Below are 20942 nucleotides of genomic sequence, written 5' to 3'. Positions count from 1 at the left end.
GGGGGGGGGGGGGCTCGGGGGCGGCGCTTTTTTTTGCTGCTTGGGGCAGCAAAAAAGCTAGAGCCGGCCCTGGTCTGCAGGACTTACTTTGTTTCTAATGTTCAAGGCTGGGATCTCTGCAACTCAGCCTGGTGTCTGAAAAGCAAGTGGGGTCCTTCCCGTGTCATACATTATCTCCAGCAATAAGGATTCTGGAGTCAGTTAGCTGGTGCTTTCATTAATGATATGTGAGGCAGCACAGAATGCAGCTTTTGCAGCTACAGAACTGATGGAACGAAACACTTGATATAATCAAATTGAGTTAATTGAAGATACAGTAACAAGGTCAGCTTTCTGTTCATTAACCATATTTTAATAACAGGTTCCTAATACACACAGCCATATTTTCCTTGTCTCAGACTGAATGCTTTTCAATCGCTGCTATTTTCTTTGGATTAAGAATCTTCAATTTCCCTTCAGGTGTGGCATAAACTAGAAGGAACATTCATGCAGCTCCAGACAAAGAAATCTTTTAAACCTCTTCCTTGCTGATGATGGCTACAATTTCAAGGAATTTCAAGGGAAGAGGAAGAAGATGATAATTAATTATTGGAATAGCTTTTGACCTCAGGTGACTAATGTGTGTGGGGTGGTGACTTCATCCTCATTCTCCATGTTGCTCATTTAACCAAGCAACACACACTCAGCAGAACCTCCTCAGAAAGGCCCAAGTCTGTAACAGCAGGGAATGCTGCAGGTCAGGGTTGAAGTGTACTGGAAAGTTGAGTAAAAGGTCCAAGACTAGAATAGCAAGGCTGCTGCAGGACAGGACAGATGTGCATCAACAGCACTACTTGGAGAGAGGGAGGGAGGGAGAGAACAGGGACGGGGTGAGGGTGGGCTAGGAATGGGATTGGTTAGGGTGTTTTGAGCCAGGATGAAAATGTATTAGCCAAAGCACGGACACCACTAGCAAAAAAGGTTAGTGGAATAATTCCTGTGCCAGCAAGTCCCATGGTGTCTATGTTTATGATGACATTGTATATACTCGTCCTCTTATACAGCCAGTGGGCGGTTTACTCTAGTCTCATTCCATTAAGAGCCTGATATTGAGGATGTCATCTGTGTATGTAGTGTAGTGTATGCCTCAAGGTTTCAGTGACCCTGATTCTTCAACATACATCCTACTAATATCATTCTCTTACAGCTTGATGTTCCACTCACTTCAACCTGAGGAAATGTTCTCAGCAAATAGTGGAACCACAGAATTCACTGGGGGCTTGTGGAGTAGCAAAAGGGATAATCTACTGATCCAGAGGCTTTCACACCACAGAGGTTTTGAATGGCTGTGGGGCTTTCATTGATTCCAAGGCCAGAAGGAACCACTGTGATCATCTAATCTGATGTCCTGTATAACACAGGCCATAGAACTTCCCCCAAATAACTCCTAAAGCAGATCTTGTAGAAAAACATCCAATCTTGATTTAAAAATGGTCAGTGATGGAGAATCCACCATGAACCCTTGGTAAATTGTTCCAATGGTTAATTACTTTTGCTGTTAAAAAATGATTTCCCCTAGAATGTTAGTTCCCAAAAGAGCCAGCTCAGAAACAATCAAGTATACCCACTCTTCCTCCGGCTGGTGTAATGGTAGCTTGAAGTGTTTACTTGCCCTGTTGGTGGGGGTGAAGGAATTTCTTCCTGTAATATGTTTGTGATGTAAGTGACGAGAAATCCCTCTCCCACCTCGAAGGCTCCATGGTATGCTTCTAATTCAGTGAGGTCATCTTGATACTTTGAGGGTTTGTTATTTTTAAATGGATTTACTCTGGACAACTTGCAACTATATATACATATGTTAAACAGAAAGCAAAACAAGCATTACATTCTCACCTTCTTTAAGGTCCCATCTGTTTTTTTATTTTATTTCTCACTCCACAATCCTCCCCTAAGCTTTCTTGTTCTTCTGCCCATAGCAACATCCATCACCCACCCCTAATGGGATGGTGGATTGTGACTGTACCACAATCATCCTTAGAATTCACCCTCCCCGCCCACTGCTTCATATATTCTGCTGATGCAGCAGTTTGGTTTGGTGCAAGGTAGTTAGTAAAGATCCTATTACTTGGAAACAGCCCCCCTAAGGAATGTCACACTCTTTCCTAACACTTGTGGGATCTTCAGCACTACATAGAAACTGAGATGTTATAGGATGGAGACCATTCCTGTCTTGAACTGAATGTTTTATCTGTCAAGGCAGAAACTCTCTCTCACTCTCCATTTCTCTCTCTCTTAGTGTAAGGTGCTTCATTTCTAAAGAAACCTTCTCTCAATCACAAGGATGTTCAATGGAAACTTGTGTGCACAAAGAGGAAAAGATCATAAAAAGTCTGCTTTATAAGAAAGAGACAGCACTGAGATTTTGCTCCACCTCCATCCCCTTTTCCTGCTCCACACTTCCCAAATATACTTCTTAAATGTTGCATTTAAGAAATCGATATCATGCCCATTTGCTATCGTTCTGTCTCAGACCCATCACTGCAGCTTGAACAAACCCCTTTGTGACATCTTGTCTGGCCCACATACACTATACACAAATTCCGGGCAGATGCACTACTAGAAACAGGACCGGCTCCAGGCACCAGCTGAGCAAGCAGGTGCTTGGGGCGGCCAAGGGGAAGGGGCGGCACATTGGGCTTTTCGGCGGCAATTCGGCGGAGGGTCCCTGTCCCTCTCGGAGGGAAGGACCTGCCGCCGAATTGCCACCGAAGAAGAAAGCGGTGCGGTGGAGCTGCCGCCGATCGCAGCTTTTTTTTTTTTTTCCCGCCGCTTGGGGTGGCAAAAACCTTGGAGCCGGCCCTGACTAGAAATGAGAGCCTGTGGTCACTGGTTTTTCCAGTCCAGTTTTGCTGTTCTTACCAGTAGTCAGCTGATCTGATCCTTTGCATCAGTGTGGTGGTGTTGTGAGCTCCTAATCTTTACTAGTTTCCTAGCCAACAAAAGGGTTTCGTTTTCTAGCTTTCAGTGACACTTGGCATCATATGCACCAATCACAAAAATCCCCGAATGGCAAAAGTAATGGATATCACCTTTTATTTAAAAAAATACACATGAAAATACTGGAATCCACAACTGCTATGGCCATCCCATCCCAAATTCAGTCGCAGGCCAAATTCCTGCAGTCACACCCTTGCAAATGAACTCGTGTGCCTGTGCAAAGCCCCATTGGAGCAAGGGTCCACCCACTCAGCAGGGCTAGGATTTCCCCTCCCCTATATCTATCCTATTTTCAGAATTCACAGTGATCTTCCCTACCTTTTATTGCAGGAAAAAAATCATTTGAAACATCCTTTGAGAAACCGTATTACAGATTTGACTAGAGAGTGCCTGACATTTTCGCAGCCAGCTCAACTGCCTCCACACCTGTACCTGTTAAGGGAGCATGTGATGGGCAGTGTGAAACCAGAGCACGTCTCCTTTCACAACTTCAGCCCTGCTTGAATAACTGGTGTGTATGGGGTATTACAAATTTAGAGCTAGATTGAGCCCTTAGGCTCAATACCTGAGTAGGGTGGGAGTCATTGCTGTGCTGCTCCAGAAGTAATTGTGTCCCACTGAGGCAAAATTCCCCTGGAACTCCACCTGTCTGTAGTGGGGGAGTGGTGGAGAGGGAGCACTGGACAGAGCAGACTTTAGCCTTTACTGGGTGATGCATTTGGGGGAGCAGAGTCATGGCTCCATGTATCCCCACATCTCCCCGCCTCCTTTCTGCCCTTTTAGTGGCATGTGAAGCCAGTCTCAGAAAAAGATTCCTCGAGTTGCAATTAAGGGAACAGCAAGAAAGAATTCCACGTATAACCAGTAGTGCTATTTTAGGTAATTAGTTCATACTATTTCAGAACAGGAACTCCAAGGCCATAATTAGAATCATAGAATATCAGGGTTGGAAGGGACCTCAGGAGGTCATCTAGTCCAACCCCCCTGCTCAAAGCAAGACCAATCCCCAGACAGATTTTTTGCCCCAGATCCCTAAATGGCCCCCACAAGGATTGAACTCACAACCCTGGGTTTAGCAGGCCAATGCTCAAACCACTGAGCTATCCCTCCCCCCCATTAACATTGTCTGTGCTAATATGTTCTGCAATCTGTGAAGAGAAAAAAAAACCATATATCCTCAAACCTCACTGAGCTAACCCAAAGGCTTCAGCTCAGGAGCCTGTACAGCCCCTGCCCCCCTTTTGACATCTCTCAGGGGGATGAGGTGATGGGTCATCTCTGGTAATAGTGCCCCAGCATCAGCCTGAAAACTGCACTTGTTCATGCAAAATGGATAGAAAAATGGCACTACAATAATACAAATAATAATAATCAGAGCTAAGTGTGTGAATCCCAATACCATGGGTGAAAGCAAGTTCAGCATTTTGGCTGGCATAGAATTTGAGGCCATATTTAGAAATATGGCCCCAAAAGACTGCTACAGAGTTCACTCCTGGAATGGCATGAATTTGAAATGACATTTAGAAAGAGTCCCAAACATCTCCGTTCACACACACACAAAATCATTATAAATCCAGACTCTACATTCAATACAATTAGGTTTAGTGAGCTGTGAATACCCCACACATATCAAATGGAACAAGACAAAGGTCCTACAGATTAGCAGACTCTACTAAACAAGATGGATAGATATTTTGATCTCATTGCTGAGTGATTTAAGTATTTCTTTTCCAAAGTGAATAAGATATCCCAAACTTTTAGTAGAATTGTCTTCCCTCGTTGCATCTGACGAAGTGGGTATTCACCCACGAAAGCTTATGCTCCAATACGGTTGTTAGTCTATAAGGTGCATAGGCGTGCGCACGGGGTGGGCTGCGCACTCCCGCGGGGCAGCGTTTGGCTCCGCAGTGAGGCAGACATGCTCCCCCCTCCCCTGGAGCCATGCCGCTGCGCACAGTGCTCTGGGGGCCGGGGCTCCGCGGGGAGTCAGACACGCTCCCCCCTCCCCTGGAGTCATGCCGCCGCGTGCACAGTGCTCTGGGGGCTGGGGCTCCACGGGGAGGCTAGAAGCCTCATTTCATGGTAAGGGGTCTGGGGCCAGGGGGTTTGGATAAGGGGTGGGGGCAGTCAGGGGACAGGGAGCAGGGTGGGTTGGATAGGGGGGTGGGAACCCGGGGGGTGGTTAGGGGTGGAGGGTCTCTGGAGGGGGCAATTAGGGAGCAGGGGGGATTGGATGGGGCATGGGAGTCTCGGGGTCTCTCAGGGAGCAGGGGGTGGATGGGGTCAAGGCAGTCAGGGGACAGGGAGCAAGGAGGGTCCTGGGGGGGCAGTTAGTGGGGGTCTCTGGAGGGGGTGGTCAGGGGACAAGGAGCTGGAGGGGTTGCATGAGTCAGGAGTTCTGGGGGGGCTGTCAGGAGGCAGGGGTGTGGAGAGGGGTTGGGGGAGGCAGGGAGCGGGGGGGTTGTATGGGTCGGGAGTTCTGGGGGTCCTGTCAGGGGGTGGGGAGCAGTTGAATAGGCGTGGGAGTCCCGGGGGTCTGTCTGGGGGTGGGGGTGTGGATAAGGGTTGGGGCAGTCAGGGGACAAGGAGCAGGGAGGGTTAAGTAGGGGGTGGAGTCCTGGGGGGCAGTTAGGGGCAGGAGTCCCAGGAGGGGGTAGTCAGGGGACAAGGAGCAGGGGGGGTTGGGGGTTCTGAGGGGGGAAGTCAGGGGGCGGGAAGTAGGAGTGAGTGGATGGGGGCGGGACTAGGGCGGGGCTCCCTGGGTGCACACCCTAATGAAATGGGCTGCGCACGCCTATGATAAGGTGCCACAGGACTCTTTGTCGCTTCCCACAGTTGACTCTTGCCACAGAAAATCAAAAATTTAGGATTTCCCAACTTAAAAACCCTACCAAGACTTTGTTTTTTTATCATGAAGCACACCATATCCTGGCTGGCAGTCAAAAATAGAAGTACACTGGGATGGGTAAATTCCAAAGAGGAAGAATGTGTGAGGCCTGTTCCCCTTCTGAGCAGCATTAAGCTGCCAATTTTATAATACGAATCAGTCTCAGCTTCATATTATTAAACACACTATGGGGAATGTGCATATCGAAGTCTAAAAAACCTGAACTCCTCTGCTTAACCTATTTCTTCACTAACATGGAAGAAGAACTCAGTTAAGAAATACCTATAGTAAATCTGCCATTTAATAGTCACTCAAAGCTGTTTAGCAGGAAAAAAAATTAAACAGTAAAAACACAGGGGGCTAAAAACACCAAAGGCAGAAAAGAAGAATCACAGAATGCTGGAACTGTGGAGAAGAGAATGGAAATATAACACACCTACTATGGAGATGGCCATAATGAATGCTTCGTGGCCCAAGGGAATGATGAATAGCACAGCAATATCCCCTTGTCTGGGAATGGTTGTTGCAAAGAGACCAGAAATGAAAGTGGACAAATGGTAAGAGAATCACAGAAGTTTCATTGGCTTGAACAAATGGGAAATCTAAACAAAAAGTTACTTTTCAATGAAAGGAGAAGCAGGGAGATTGGCAAGGAATGTGATCAGTAAAGTAGCCTAGGTTAGTGCTAACTAGTGAATCATAGGGGCAAGGTTGCAGTTTACATTTTGTCAGATTTTCTTTTAAAATTTGAGAACATAACAAAAGCACTATCAAAATTATTATAGTAATTTTTCATTTACTGAAAGCCCAGTTTCTAGTAAGTGTATAATTTCAATAGCTAGTTCAACAACATTTTTATTATATCTATAAAAAATTCAAAATACTGAGAAAGGCACTAAGTTTTTATAAACATGAAAAACATTGACAATGGCAATTTTTCCACACACAAAATTCCTGTTTTTTTTTAAAGGCCATTTTCCTGGATTTTTCTTTTGTTTTCTTTTGAGTTTTTCCAAAGTTTGAGCTGCTCTTTAAAACAGCATGATATAAAGATGGGGTGGTGGGAAGAGACCTTTCACATAGCAATCCAGGTGATGCCATTCAAGTTTCTAATCTACACTGATAAAGCTGGACAAGGGCTTTTTCTCCATATGCATGAAATGGCAAGAGGTGTAATAAAATGAATATTTTAAAAAAGCTAATCAGAACATTTTGTAACATTAAAGATGTTCCAGTTGCTACTTTGTGTATTCAAGGCTAATTTGATGTTACTGCACCAACAACCTAGAGAAACGCTGGTCTCCCTCCAGGGCAAGGCTGAGCAACTATAAAATAAATAAATAAAATAAAATAATCAGATTTGCCAGTAGAAATGAAGGGTAGTAATGAATGTTTAAGAGGAATATTAGGACCAGACCTGGGAACTGCTTTCTGTCTTATTCTAAGTCCCCTGTCACCTGGCCTTTTCCACAAACTAAGGGCCAGTGCAGGTGAGCTCACCACCCCTTCATCCTTCACACAACTACCGCCCATAACATTTGGGGCAGATACCCCAAGGACTCAAAGGACCTGATTTTCAGAAGTGCTGAGCACCTGCAGCTCATGTGGAGTTGTGGGCACTTAGCTCCTCTGAAAATGATGACTTCATTCAACAGGCAACCTTCTGCGGTGCTTGCCACTCACAGGATGTCTCACCCACTAAGCAACGGTCATCTGCCACACAAAGCTAGCTATACAAACAGCACTTCAGTTACTTAGCACTTTATATCTGACTGGATTTTTAAAAAAATACAGATTTCTCATACGGATTAGCAGGCTGAACATAAACCACTGTGAAATACCTACAGGACAGGCCCAACAAAGAAAATAACAGAACACCACTAGCTGTCACCTTCAGCCCCCAACTAAAACCTCTCCAGCGCATCATCAGAGATCTACAACCTATCCTGAAAGATGATCCTTTACTCTCACAGATCTTGGGAGACAGACCTGTCCTCGCTTACAGACAACCCCCCAACCTAAAGCAAATACTCACCAGCAACCACACATCACTGAACAAAAACACTGACCCAGGAACCTATCCTTGTAACAAAGCCCGATGCCAACTCTGTCCACATATCTATTCAAGTGACATCATCATAGGACCTAATCACATCAGCCATACCATCAGGGGCTCGTTCACCTGCACATCTACCAATGTGATATATGCCATCATGTGTCAGCAATGCCCCTCTGCCATGTACATTGGCCAAACCGGACAGTCCCTCCGCAAAAGAATTAATGGACACAAATCTGACATCAGGAATCATAATACTCAAAAACCAGTGGGAGAACGCTTTAACCTGTCTGGCCATTCAATGACAGACCTGCGGGTGGCTATCTTACAACAGAAAAACTTCAAAAACAGACTCCAACGAGAGACTGCTGAGCTGGAATTGATATGCAAACTAGATACAATCAACTCAGGATTGAATAAGGACTGGGAATGGCTGAGCCATTACAAACATTGAATCTATCTCCCCTTGTAAGTATTCTCACACTTCTTATCAAACTATCTGTACTGAGCTATCTTGATTATCACTTCAAAAGTTTTTTTCTCTTACTTAATTGGCCTCTCAGAGTTGGTAAGACAACTCCCACCTGTTCATGCTCTCTGTATGTGTGTATATATATCTCCTCAATATATGTTCCACTCTATATGCATCCGAAGAAGTGGGCTGTAGCCCACGAAAGCTTATGCTCTAATAAATTTGTTAGTCTCTAAGATGCCACAAGTACTCCTGTTCTTTTTGCGGATACAGACTAACACGGCTGCTACTCTGAAACCTGTGAAATACCTGGCACTATTTATATTAGCTACAAACCAGTCAACACAAGCAGTAAAGTTAATTAAAAAATGGGAGTATTATTTCATGGAATTTTTGTGAATGATTTGTTCTTCTTTACAATGAACATTTTTTTATTTTTTTTCAACCAGCACTAATAGGCATAGTTTAAATTCAGACTAATGGGAATGGCGGAGAAGTTGGTGGCAGTCTTGTGGACTTTCTAAGCTCCTGGATCCTGGTTTGAATTCATTCAGCAACCCTGGAAAACGGGAACATTAGCAGGCCCAACACTGTATCCAAAGATGCGCTACGCCAGCATCTTATAACCAAGTACAGTAGATTGGTTCTATGGACAGTAGCTCACAGGGAATAGATTCATCAGCCAGCTTGAGGGGATACTTTATGACTAGCTGGAGTTTAAACTTTTGTAAAATATAGCAGTACTTACAGGGAGGGAGTGTCTGCTGGTGAGGCCAAATGAATAAGCCCATGCCACACCAAGGTAAACTTTCCAAAACTGAGCCACTTCCCATTTTAATAGGCCTGTATTTTCTTTGCATCATTGTGGTAACTCAGGTACAGCATGTGAGTTCAAAGAGCATTCTTCTCCTCTAGATTCAGCCACTTCCTGCTGACTCCGTCCATTTTCATGGTGAGGAAATGTTATGACAAAGACGGGGTTTAGCAAAATATTACATTTTAAAAGCATGCAGTTGGGTCATTCAGGTCCATGGGTTAAAAAGTGGCATTCAAAAATACCCAAGACAAGGTCAAAAGAGAAATGCTCCCTTTGAAAATATAACAAAAGTTTGTTAATGAACCATACATCCTTACCCATTGTTCAGAGGAGTTTGCATTCTATTCAGCTACACAAGAGGAAAATGTGGCCCCAGAAATTTCTCATATACAAGTAGCTAGATCCCAGATAACAATCCCCTTTCAGAGTAGTTTTAATTTCATTAAGAGATGTCAAAGAACATCAGTTGCATCAACTACTGAATTACCAGAGCCTTTTACACCTGAAAGGATCTATGTGAAGTCCCCATTGAGGGAAGGGCAGGCACAGTCTGTCTCCAATTTCTTTTAGGCTTGGTGCTTAGAATGCACCTCTTAGAACTGGTTATGAGAGGTAAAGAGACCAAATTTGCTTTACCCAGTACCTAGGCTTATTGCTTTTTGGCCATTTTTGTTGCCTTATGACAGTCTAGGCAGAATAATGCTGAAGCCCAGTAAGGAAGATTCTGTACAAGAGAGAGGTTTTCTGAAACCATAAATCGAATGCTCATGGCCTATGGAAATGTGGACATGAGGGGTGAAATCATGGCTCCACTGAAGTCACTGGGAGTTTTGCCACTAGCTTCAATGGAGCCAGAATTCACCCCAGACATCATACCTTTAAGGAACAAAATGTCCCTTTGGAGAAACACAATGGTCTTTGCCCAGTTACAAGAAATGTTAAAGGTACAACTTTCAGGAAACCTGTAATATGGTAGATTTGTTAGTAGCACTCTATAAAACATGAAGTTATCAGGTTAGTCACAAGAATTCCTTGAAAAACTGTTTTGGCGAAGCAGGGAACACTTAGGCACAGATCCTGAAAGGTATTTAGGCACCCTACTCCCCACAAAGATCTTTAACCTTAATGAAATAAACACACAAAGAGAAACCCAAAAGATCACGTAAAATTTAGAAACAAAGTGGAGGCATACAGCTGTACAGTAGTTTTGCAAAAAAATACAGTATATGTTCCATTATAAGAAAGAAAAGGAACTGAATACAAAAATTGAAATACATCTGTTTGTAACAGAAATCAATAAAGAACAGGGCTGTTTCAAAGTTCTTTGCATACTGGTGCCATAAACTACCTTCAATGAGCAAGTTTAATTTGGTTTTATGTCACTTCAACATAACCACCTTTCGGTTACGATAGGGGATGAGAAAACATTTTATGCTGTCAGATGGCTGTTAGAGGTAACAAAAGAAAAAGAAATAGCAACTGCCTCTTGCAAGTTACCAATTTATCTATTCAGTTATATCACCAGCAAATAATTCAAACCCTAAAATATCCTGCTGGAGATGTAAAATACTTGATCTGATGCTGTGCATTTATAAAAAGTAAACAAAACGCTCCATCAGAAAGAAGCCAAAAATAAAATGCTTAATAAACAGAAGCCTTGGTGCTTGGATTTTGGAGTAGCAATAGGAACAATTCCAAATAAAACACACACCTCTTGGTATTTTAATTTTTTCAAAAAACTCACTTTTTAATTTCTGATGTATGCACCTTCTGAACTGCTGGCAACCGATGAAAGCCGATTCGGAAAGAGACAGACTGCATGCTTGTGCATTTGTACTTCATATCTTATTTTGTCATCCTATTCATACTAGCTCTGGACTATTCCTTTTGTGCTCACCAAACTTCTGCAACCAGCCGCTCCCTCACATGTGATAGTGGGAATGCGACTTTATTCCTTATCTGAACACTCTTAATTCATTTTATTTTTCAATCTTTCCAATCCCTTCTTTTTTATTATTTCCTCTGTGAAGGTTTTATTTAATTGCTTTAGATACATTGTGTGAAATCCTGATTTCAATGGCAAAATTCCTGTTGATTTCAGTTGGACCAAGATTTCATCTTTTATTTCTGGATCCACAAAATGTGGCTTTTTGCTAAACAGAAACTTTGGTGCCATACTGCAACAGAAGCGTCCAGGCACTGGAAACAAGGCTTTTGACTGTAGCAGGGCTGTGGGAAGTTATTGGCTTATATTTTACTCAAACACCTCCAGTTTGTTAATAAAGTTAATTTTAAAAAGTGTAATAAATATGCACAAACATAAAAATCCAGATCTCATTCTAGTGCCTACGGGATTCTTCATGAATCCCAAGTTGGCCTGCAAATTCTTTTACATTTATATGACTCTCTCTATATATAGTGCATAGTCTGCACTGCTATAGTGGGAAAGTGAGGAAGGCCATGAAAAATTTGGCACTTGCTGCTAATACATTCACTAAATTCAGAAGATTGTGTTTTAAACATTTCAGAGATTTTTTTTAAAGGTTACATAATGTTTTCAATTAGACACCTGTTATTTAATTTACAATATTTTTTATTGTGTCTAACAGAACACTATAAATTTTTGTTTTTTAAAGTCAGTTTAAGGTGTGTCCCATCCCCCTCCAATCTTTCTGGACACAAAGTCTTTCCTTAAGGCAAATTCTCCCTCCCCCCACCCATAAAAAGCAAGAGAACCAGCCAAGTCTGGAGAAACGTAGAAATTCCCAAGGTGCCTCACAGCGTTGGGTCCTAAATGAACTCCCCTCGGAATGGAAGTTGGCTACGGCTCTGTTCCTGCCAGCGATAGCGGAGGTTGGAGAGAGACTTGTCTTCTAGGTTCTCAAACTCAGCAAACCCCAGCTGATTCAGGATCTCGTAAACTCCAGCCTTGGCCGCCACCTGAAAGCAAAAGAGGGGGAAAGGGAAAAGGAAGAGTCTTAAATTCCTCTGAGTATACAGGCTGGATTGTATTGAGCACAGAAGTTTACCAGGATGTCATTCCCGTTGCCCTTGATGTAAAACCACCTGTGTAAGTGAACAGGATTAAAAAGAACACCACACAAAACAAGAAGGGCAACTCTTACAGAAATATGCTTTCTATACAACGATAGGGACAATGATGTGAGTAATGGGGGAAGGCAGCAGATGTCCACTGCTGCAGCTCTGCATATCTCTAGGGAAAGAAAGGGAAAAAAGAAAAAAGGGGATTTTTCTCTCCTCTGCTTTGTGCAAAACTTGCTCCTATTACAGGAATCTTTAACAACACTGCAGCACCTCTGGTCTGCTCTCCTAACAGCTCCTTTCAGCAGTACTAGCATGGTTCACCAACCTGGCACAACCCCCACCGAAAACCAAAACAAATAAATCACCAAAAGCCAAACCTTTGGAAATACTGGGTCACACAATATCTAATAATGCCACCAACAAAACAATACATCTACTTTTTTTCCACGATGAAGGGTAGAAATTTGTTTGTCCTTCTCCACTCCTCTGGGGCCTCACCCATCCTCCATGAGCTCTCAAAGATAATTGCTAATGGTTCCAAGATTGCTTCAGCTCATTTCTGAAATTCCCAAGGATGAATTTCATCAGGCCCTGCCAACAGGAATACTTCTAACTTATTTAAATATTCTTGAACCTGTTCTTTCCCTATTTTGGCTTGTGTCCCTTCCCCCTTGTTGTTAATATTAGTTGTACTTGGTCACCATTAACCTTTTTTTTAGTAAAGACTGAAGCAAAAAAGCCATTAAACACCTCAGCCTTCCTGATGTCATCAGTTATTAGCTTCTCCTTCCCTGCTAAGTAGAGGACCTACACATTCTTCAACTTTCTCTTGCTCCTAATATATTTAAATAAACTCTTCTCATTGTCTTTTATATTCCTTTCTAGGTGTAATTCATCTTGTGCCTTTGCCTTTCTGATTTTGTCCCTACTTGTGTTATTCTTTTGTACTCCTCCTTAGCAATATATCCATGTTCCACTTTTGGTAAGATTCCTTTTTGATTTTCAGTTCACTAAAGTGCTCCTGATGGAGCCATATTGGACTCTTACTGTTCTTCCTATCTTTTCTTCGTATCAGGATAGTTTGCAGTTGTGCCTTTAATATTATTTCCTTCAGAAACTGCCAGCTCTACTGAATTCCTTTATCCCTTAAGATTTTCTTCCCAATGGGACCTTACCTACCAGTTTTCTGAGTTTGTTAAAGTCTGGTTTTTTTTTAAGTCCATTGTCCTTATTCTGCTGCTCTCACTCCTTCCTTTCCTTACAATCATGAAATCTATCATGTCACGATCACTTTCACCCTAGTTGCCTTCCACCTTCAGATTCACAACTGATTTCTCACTGTTGGTCAGAATGAAGTCTAAAATGGCTGTTCCCCTGGTTACTTCCTGCGCTTTCTCAAACAAAAAGTTGTCCCCAATATAGTCCAAGAACTTATTTGAAATTTTGTGTTTTACCATATTACTTTTCCAACAGATGTCTGGGTAGCTAAAGGAGCTGTGGTTGTTGTTAGAGCGGGTAGTCAGAGGAGCTGTGACAGGTCCAGTGCATACTTAACCTAACAAAAGCTTGAACTATGGTCATACATATGGTAACAAATAAAACCTCGTACTTTCCTACATCTGGTGCTTAAACATTTTATAAGCCACTTTTTAACTGTTTGTGTTAGCATTTGCAGGGTTTGTTAGCTTTGGCGGAGTTCTGGAAAAGTTACAATGTTGCCTTGTTTTTGCTAAAAATGTAGTGCTTATGAAAAGGGCAGAGAGGGACTGACAGCACTTCAGCCCAAAGATTTCCTTTTATCCGTAAGCCAGGCACATGCCTCCCCTGAAGTACCTCAGACTTAGCCTCAACCATCCCCCCTCATGGATATGTAAAGTGAGCAGGGGTGGAAGGGAGACAGATTTAAATAGTGTACATACACTGCCCTTGCTGTGGGCATGCTAAGGAAACAGTCCTGTTACAATCAATTCCTTTTCTGTTAATGCCTGGACTCTCTGAACAGACAGCTCCTGAAGCCTGATAATGCATGACAGCCTCTTCATTAGGCGAAGGACTCTGTATTATCCATGGGGATGGAAGATAACCAATGTATCACCCCAGGGTTGTCGACTAGATAAATAGTCAACATCTTTCAAATAAAAAGCTATTAGATAGCTCACTTTTTATTCATGGTCCTATACACTGATTTAAAAAAAAAAAAACAGATTTTCAGACGCTCTCAGCACTTACATAGGCAACAAAAGCATTACAGCTATTGTACTCAGGAAAAAACAACAGGTAAGCTTCCATTTAGAGAAAGGCGCTAAGAGTGAATATAGACAGAGTTTGCCATGTAGCCACATCCACATAATGCCATTTGGTTTCAGTGGGAAGATAAAGACTCATATAGGAAGTTATCCAGCATGTGTCAGAGTGTTTCTTAAGAAAGAAAGGCTATTAATTTAGAGTCCACACAGTTCGGTGAGAGACAGAGGTTGGCATAGGGAGAAGTCTTCTACCAAACAAGTGAGACCAGAGGTCTCAAATGTTTGGTAATCAGGATTCTTACTGAAGAGGTTATATACACATAAACCAGATTCTGTGCTTTGTGCAAAGTGAACCACTCCGTCAGGAAATGCTAAAGTTAAGGTTGTACGGGTGAGTTTACCTCTATCCCCCTTTACTGGTATCAGCAAGAGGAGTATCATGCTCAGTGTATGTTTCAGTTAACAAAGCTGCTGCAGTGAATAACCAGCTGCTTGTTCGAGCTCCTGTCTCAATGCCTGTTTCTAATTCAGCACCGAGATGCTCCGAGGGACTTGATCTTATCCTTTCCCAGAACTTCCACTTCCACACACACCCTTCAGCTGTCTCGGTCGCTCCACCCAGCTGCTGTCAGCCTGGGAAGCTAGCTGCCATCTTGCACCTAATTAGTGATTTACTGAAGAGTGTAGCAGAGGAGCTGCTATTTTATTCTCTAATGTAGAGGGCACTCATTTGCACATGAATAAAATAAGGACTTTTTCATAACTTTCCCCTTTGCCAAAATTCAACAGGCCAAAAATCATTTCAATAATGGTCAGCATTAGGTCAATCCTTCGTGATGTTTCCTTACTGTTTAGACAATAAATATCACTTTAGAACCCTTCTTCTTAATCCTATCAGTAGGTTCATTGTGCTCTAAGGTGCTGAAAATGATGATCATCATACCATCTTGTATTCAGGTCCTCCTGCATAATGTGATGACATGGTCATGTAATCAGTCACATAATTGTCCTTCTGTGTTGATATATGGCCAGAGTGTCTCTATCAATTGCGCATTTCAGTCTGTAATCATAATGTGCTCTATGTGCTTGACTTCTAAGATGGTGTGTTAGACTATCAAAGGAGAGCAGACAGTTCCAACACACTCACCCACAGGAGACAGGCAGGCATCAGGCTAGGGATTACAACCCATTGAGACTGAATGGATCTAACTGTCCAAACACTGCAGCAGCCATCAAGAGGGCATTCTCTCAGAGAGGCCTTATTGCATGCTCAATTGACTGGAAAAACCGACTGTCAGGCACCAGGATATTTCACACCTGGGCCCATAAACAAAAAAATGATTCAGCAATATGGTAATTTGACCCAGGCCCCACAAGGGGAGGGTGGCACTTTGTTGAACCTGTCAGAAGGAACCAGTCAGAGCGAGAGAGAGATCGAGACAGACATGCACAGAAAGATCCTGGTGGTTTAAGAGAATGTAAGTTGGGTCTGTTTCTATTCCTGTAATGAGACTAAATGTGTGTGTCAGCAGTTTAGTTGTTTTAAAATCTTTTCTTGTTTCTCTAATGCTTTGTTCCAACTACTAAATAAAAATACTTTAAGAAGGCTGTTGTTCAATAGCACTGGTCACAGATTCCCAAAGGGAAGAAACGCAGGTGCCTGGAACCTAATCAGATTTGCGGTGTGATAAGCGGTTGGTGTGCACAAGATATCATGATGAGATCCTGGCCTAAGAGAGGGAGAACTGCAAAATTCCATGCAAAACTGGTCAGAGCAAGGGGCCTATCCCCTGAGGGGGTGATTTAGAGAAATCAGAAAGGGAACTGAGGTACAGGGAACCCTGGACCCAGGGCAGTTTTTTCTTTGAATTAGCTCCAGAATCTCATTTTTCATTTGTTTTTAAAAAATTAAGTCTCTACTTGCTATGCTCGCAAAGATAGCCTGCAAAATGTAAAATGAATATACCAATGCAGTCAGACCTGCCTGAAACTGCTCACTGCTTGAAACTAGAACTCTGAGAAGTGTGAACTCCTCCCATCCATCTCACTTTGAATCCTAATGAAGGTACATTATATGTCATCATTGTTAACTATTTCACACATTAGTTTGTACTATTCCACTGTTGGGAGTAGAAGCAGAGAGTAGGCCAGGATACAGTGGATGCTTGCTGGAGTAGGAAATGAGGAATTTAGTTCTCCCTCCCCAAATTCAAAGTGACTTTCACCCTTGTCTATAATAGGGTGACCAGATGTCCCGATTTTATAGGGACAGTCCCGATTTTTGGGTCTTTTTCTTATATAGGCTCCTATTAGCCTCTACCCCCGTCCCAATTTTTCACACTTGTTGTCTGGTCACCCTACCTGTCTAGAAGGCAAAAGAGAAAGAGGAAGTGCATCTCTCTCCATATTACTAGCTCCCACCCCATGTCCCCTACACAGCTACCAAAACTCTCAGCTTCCTCCTCATCCCCATATCTTCCACAATGCAATCTTGCACTATCAATATAAAAATAAAATCAGCAGTACACTGAATATGTAAGGGTAGTGCAACATTAATGTAATATCAAATGCTAAAATAAGGTATACTGTACAGCCTGTTCTGTACTTCACTACACTGCCCGGGGGATGGGGAGGCTTGGGAAGACACTCCTGAATCCTTGCCTTCCTGCTGCATGGGACCTAGGGCCTTACTTATATTTATATAGCATTTTTCATTCTGAAACATCTCAAGCACTTTACAGAAGTAATATACAGGGATCATTCACCTGCCACTGTCACTTCTAGTGTGGAATCACATGACACTATTTAAGTGATGCTACCTAACCTTTTAGGAGGGGTGAGGGGGATACTGTATCCAACAGAAAAGAAAGAAGGACTTTAGACAGAAAGGGCCTGCTTCTCCTCTCACAGTGTAACTTCATTTACTAGTGTAAGTAAAAGGAGAATCAGGCCTCAAAAAGTATAATGACCCAGGCTGGAATCTGGCCAGGATACCAGGGTTAACACACTACTCTTTAAAAGTGCTGTGGAATTTTTAGTGGCTGTAAATGGTGAGGGGGCTCATGATGCTAGTGCACCTTGTTCTTCTCTCTAGTTCTGAGCGCTGAACCCCCTTGTTTTATGATGCCTGAAATGACCTAGTGCAGGTGGCGTTATGAGCCAGGAAAACAAAAAACATTCTAAACGAATCCCCAGGGCACAGACTGAACCTCTCACTTTAGAGCTGCTTAAGAGTGGAAAGGAAGCAAAGGCAAGGGAAATTTAAATATTAGTATAAAAAAAAAAAAATCACAGATGTGAGTGCAGTTTGCCAATAGAACAAGCTAGACAAGCTACTCCAGACTAGACAAGGCCCTCCCATCCACTAAGGGTGTTTAGGAATAATGAAATCCTCTATGCAAATTCAAGGGCAGAGAATTAAATGACGTGCAGACTCCAGTTTCCATGTAGGAACATATAAGGCAGAAAAAGCTTAGACACTCTTGATGGCAGGAGCGCTTTGGGGAGATAGACACATCAGCATCATTTCTGACCAACATAGCTACGCTGGTACACCTCTATCCCAATATAATGCGACCCGATATAACGCGAATTTGAATATAATGCGGTAAAGCAGCAGGGAGCCCCGGGCCCTTTAAATTGCCGCCGGAGCCCCGCTGCCGGAGCTCCGGTGGTGATTTAAAAGGCCCGGGGCTCCCCGCAGTGGCTGGAGCACCGGGCCCTTTAAATCACCGCCAGGGAAGCCTGACCATACCAGCTTACTTTAACCTCTGGATATAATGCGGTTTCACATATAACGCGGTGAGATTTTTTGGCTCCAGAGGACCGCGTTATATCGGGGTAGAAGTTTTATAAAATAGTACCAACAGTACAATTTTGGTTAGAGGTGTGATTTGATACCACTAGAGTTATACTAGTACAATCCTTTGTGTGGACGCAGTTTTATCTCTATAAAGGTAACATACCAGTATAGCTTGTTCCCCTGCCTGTACAAGAATAGCTATAAAGCAGCTTTTACTGGTAGAGCCACACTAGGGGGTTGTACTGCTTTAATTATACAAGTACAACTTGTGTGCGTAAACAGGCTCTAAGAGCACAAAGAGGCTTCTGCTGGCACCTTTGAAGTGGAATCCCAATGCTTCATTTGGGTAGCAAAGATCTGTTGCTTCATACTCTCATGTCTAACCACACAAATAGGGGGGAGGAAAGAGGGTGGGCAAGACTAGCTCTGTAATTCAGTTTTGCTCAGGGCACTAGAAGCACTTAGGCTGCCTCTCCCTCCCCACTCCCACCATTTGACAATGAAAACAAGGAAATAAATGAGGTGCCATTTCCCTCAGCCATTTCAGGTTGAACATAGCGGAGCACGTTTCAACTCTGATTTTGTTTTCAAAGAGAATGTTGGGTAAGGCAGCGCAGATAACATTCCTTCCTCCCCTTGCATTCTACACCCCTGATTTGGGCAGGGCACTAGTGGCGTTTTTCTCTTCCCCCTCCCTCCCCTCAAAGTGATGAATGTCCTTTTCCAGCACAGTCCCTTCAATCGAGATTGGGCAGGCTCTGATTGTAACCAGAGTTGGCAGATGCCCCTTTCATCTCTCTCCGAAAAGATCAAACATGCCAATATGAATTAGCAGGGCTAATTGAGACAGAGAGGGGAGGAGGTTTTCCCACAGCACACAAGCCAGAGACTCCCCACTTACAGCCTACACAAATGAGAGAGAGGCTAATCTCAATGCACAGATAAAAAAAAAAAAAGAGAGAGAGAGAGTCCCAGCCCCCTCTCCTCCCTTTGTCCACTCTATTTTACCTTCTTACATTGCTCAGAATGACTCATTAACTAAACACCACACACGTACACGCCACTTGCCTCCTCGTTGTTTGCTTAATCTTGGAAGATCCTTTTTCACTGTACTGAGGCTCTTTAGGTGCAAATTTAGTGTCTTCCCAGTTTCCCTTCAATGTTAATGTCTAAAACAATATTTTGCACAAAATTTAAGAGTAATTCAAAGCCCAAAATCGAATGTCACTCTAAGTTACAGCAGCTGAAGAGTATGTGTCACTTGCAGACACTGCATCTTCAATTTTATTTTGGTATTTGATGCCTAGGTGCAATTGTGATGCACCACAGATGAATGGACAAGATTTTATAAATGTATAGAGCCCTACGCACACATGTACACTAACAATAAGGTCTCTCTTCCAGCTGATATCACCATAGTTACAATTAGAGGTGCTCAGTCTGGAACACTTTTAGTTTAATGAAGTTGGAGCTGCTGACAGGGCTTTCTCTGTGAACTCTCAGAATTCAGTACATCCCAGTCTAATTGTAAACGGGCTGGACACCTCCCAAGCACCCTCTCATGGCTAGAGTCACTCTGTAGGCACCTTGCCTCAGTTTCCCTCTTCAGCTCAGGGCCCCTAAAATCAAACTATCAAAACAACTCTTCTTTGGTTCATCCACACCCCTCTTTGGGACTGGATTTATTAAAATAACAAAATCAGACCCAAAATAAAGTTCTCAAAGCTTCCCCAAGTCCACACTTCCACCCTTTCCTGCTGGGGTCTCCCAGGTCATACCCAGCCTGGATTGTCCCGAATGACAGAGTACATATACACTGGGGAAAAATAAAAAAACAAACAAACTCAGCAGTGAGTCTCAGAGCCCATGTCAACTGACTCGGGGCTCACAGGGATCACATCCTGGGGCTAAAAATAGCAGTGCAGACGTACTCTCAGGGTATGTCCACACTGCAATTAAAAACCCATGGTTAGCCCGTGCCAGCAGACTCAAGCTTGCAGAGCTTGGGCTAAGGGGCTGTTTAATTGAGATGTAGATGTTTTGGTCTCAGGCTGGAGCCTGGGCTCTTGGACCCTTCCCCCTCACAGCCCTTAGTCTGGGCTCCAGTCAGGGGTGAAAGTAAATTAAAGGATTTACCAGTACGCCAGAGTCCTGAGCAGGGGTGTGGCCTCAACTGGAAGAGGCGGGGCCTCAACCGGAAGAGGCGGGACCTTTAAATCAAGATTTAAAGGCCAGGGGCTCTGGCTGCAGCTGGGAGCCTCGGGGCCTTTAAATCACCCCCGGAGCTACCAGCTGCAGAGGTGGCTCAGGGGCAATTTAAAGGGCCTGGGACTCTGGCCACCGCTACTGCAGCAGAGCTCCGGGCCCTTTAAATCGCAGATGGAGCCCTGCCGCCGCTACCCCGGGGCTCCGGCAGCCAGGATTGGGTGGCGATTTAAAAGGCCTGGGGCTCCGGCCGCTGCAGGGAGCCCCGGGCCCTTTAAAATCGCCAGCCTGGGGAAGCAGGTCAGGTCCGGCACAGCAGACCGGCTCTTGCCGGTACGCCGGACCGGCTTATTTTCACCTCTGGCTCCAGTCCAAGGCTGAACATCTACACCACAATTAAACAGTCCCTTAGCCTGAGCCCTGCGAGCCTGAGTCA

The 20942-nt window shown here is 43.6% G+C and overlaps 1 protein-coding gene across 1 annotated transcript in view; it reads right to left on the bottom strand.

Annotated features, from left to right (window-relative positions):
* Nucleotides 1-10361: 10361 nt before the first annotated feature.
* Nucleotides 10362-20942, bottom strand: part of PALD1 (phosphatase domain containing paladin 1) — a 201787-nt gene continuing 191206 nt past the window's right edge. Inside the window, exon 20 of the mRNA XM_024201856.2 lies at nucleotides 10362-12148. Within this exon, the coding sequence (XP_024057624.2) occupies nucleotides 11999-12148 (150 nt within the window). The 3' untranslated portion in view covers nucleotides 10362-11998. The remainder of the gene's footprint in view (nucleotides 12149-20942) is intronic.

The sequence above is a fragment of the Terrapene carolina genome, unplaced genomic scaffold (assembly GCF_002925995.2).
Source record: "Terrapene carolina triunguis isolate 2854851 unplaced genomic scaffold, T_m_triunguis-2.0 Scaffold95, whole genome shotgun sequence".
Lineage (NCBI taxonomy): Eukaryota > Metazoa > Chordata > Testudines > Emydidae > Terrapene > Terrapene triunguis.
Note: the sequence above shows the minus strand (reverse complement) of the source record. Positions and strands in the feature narration are given on the sequence as shown.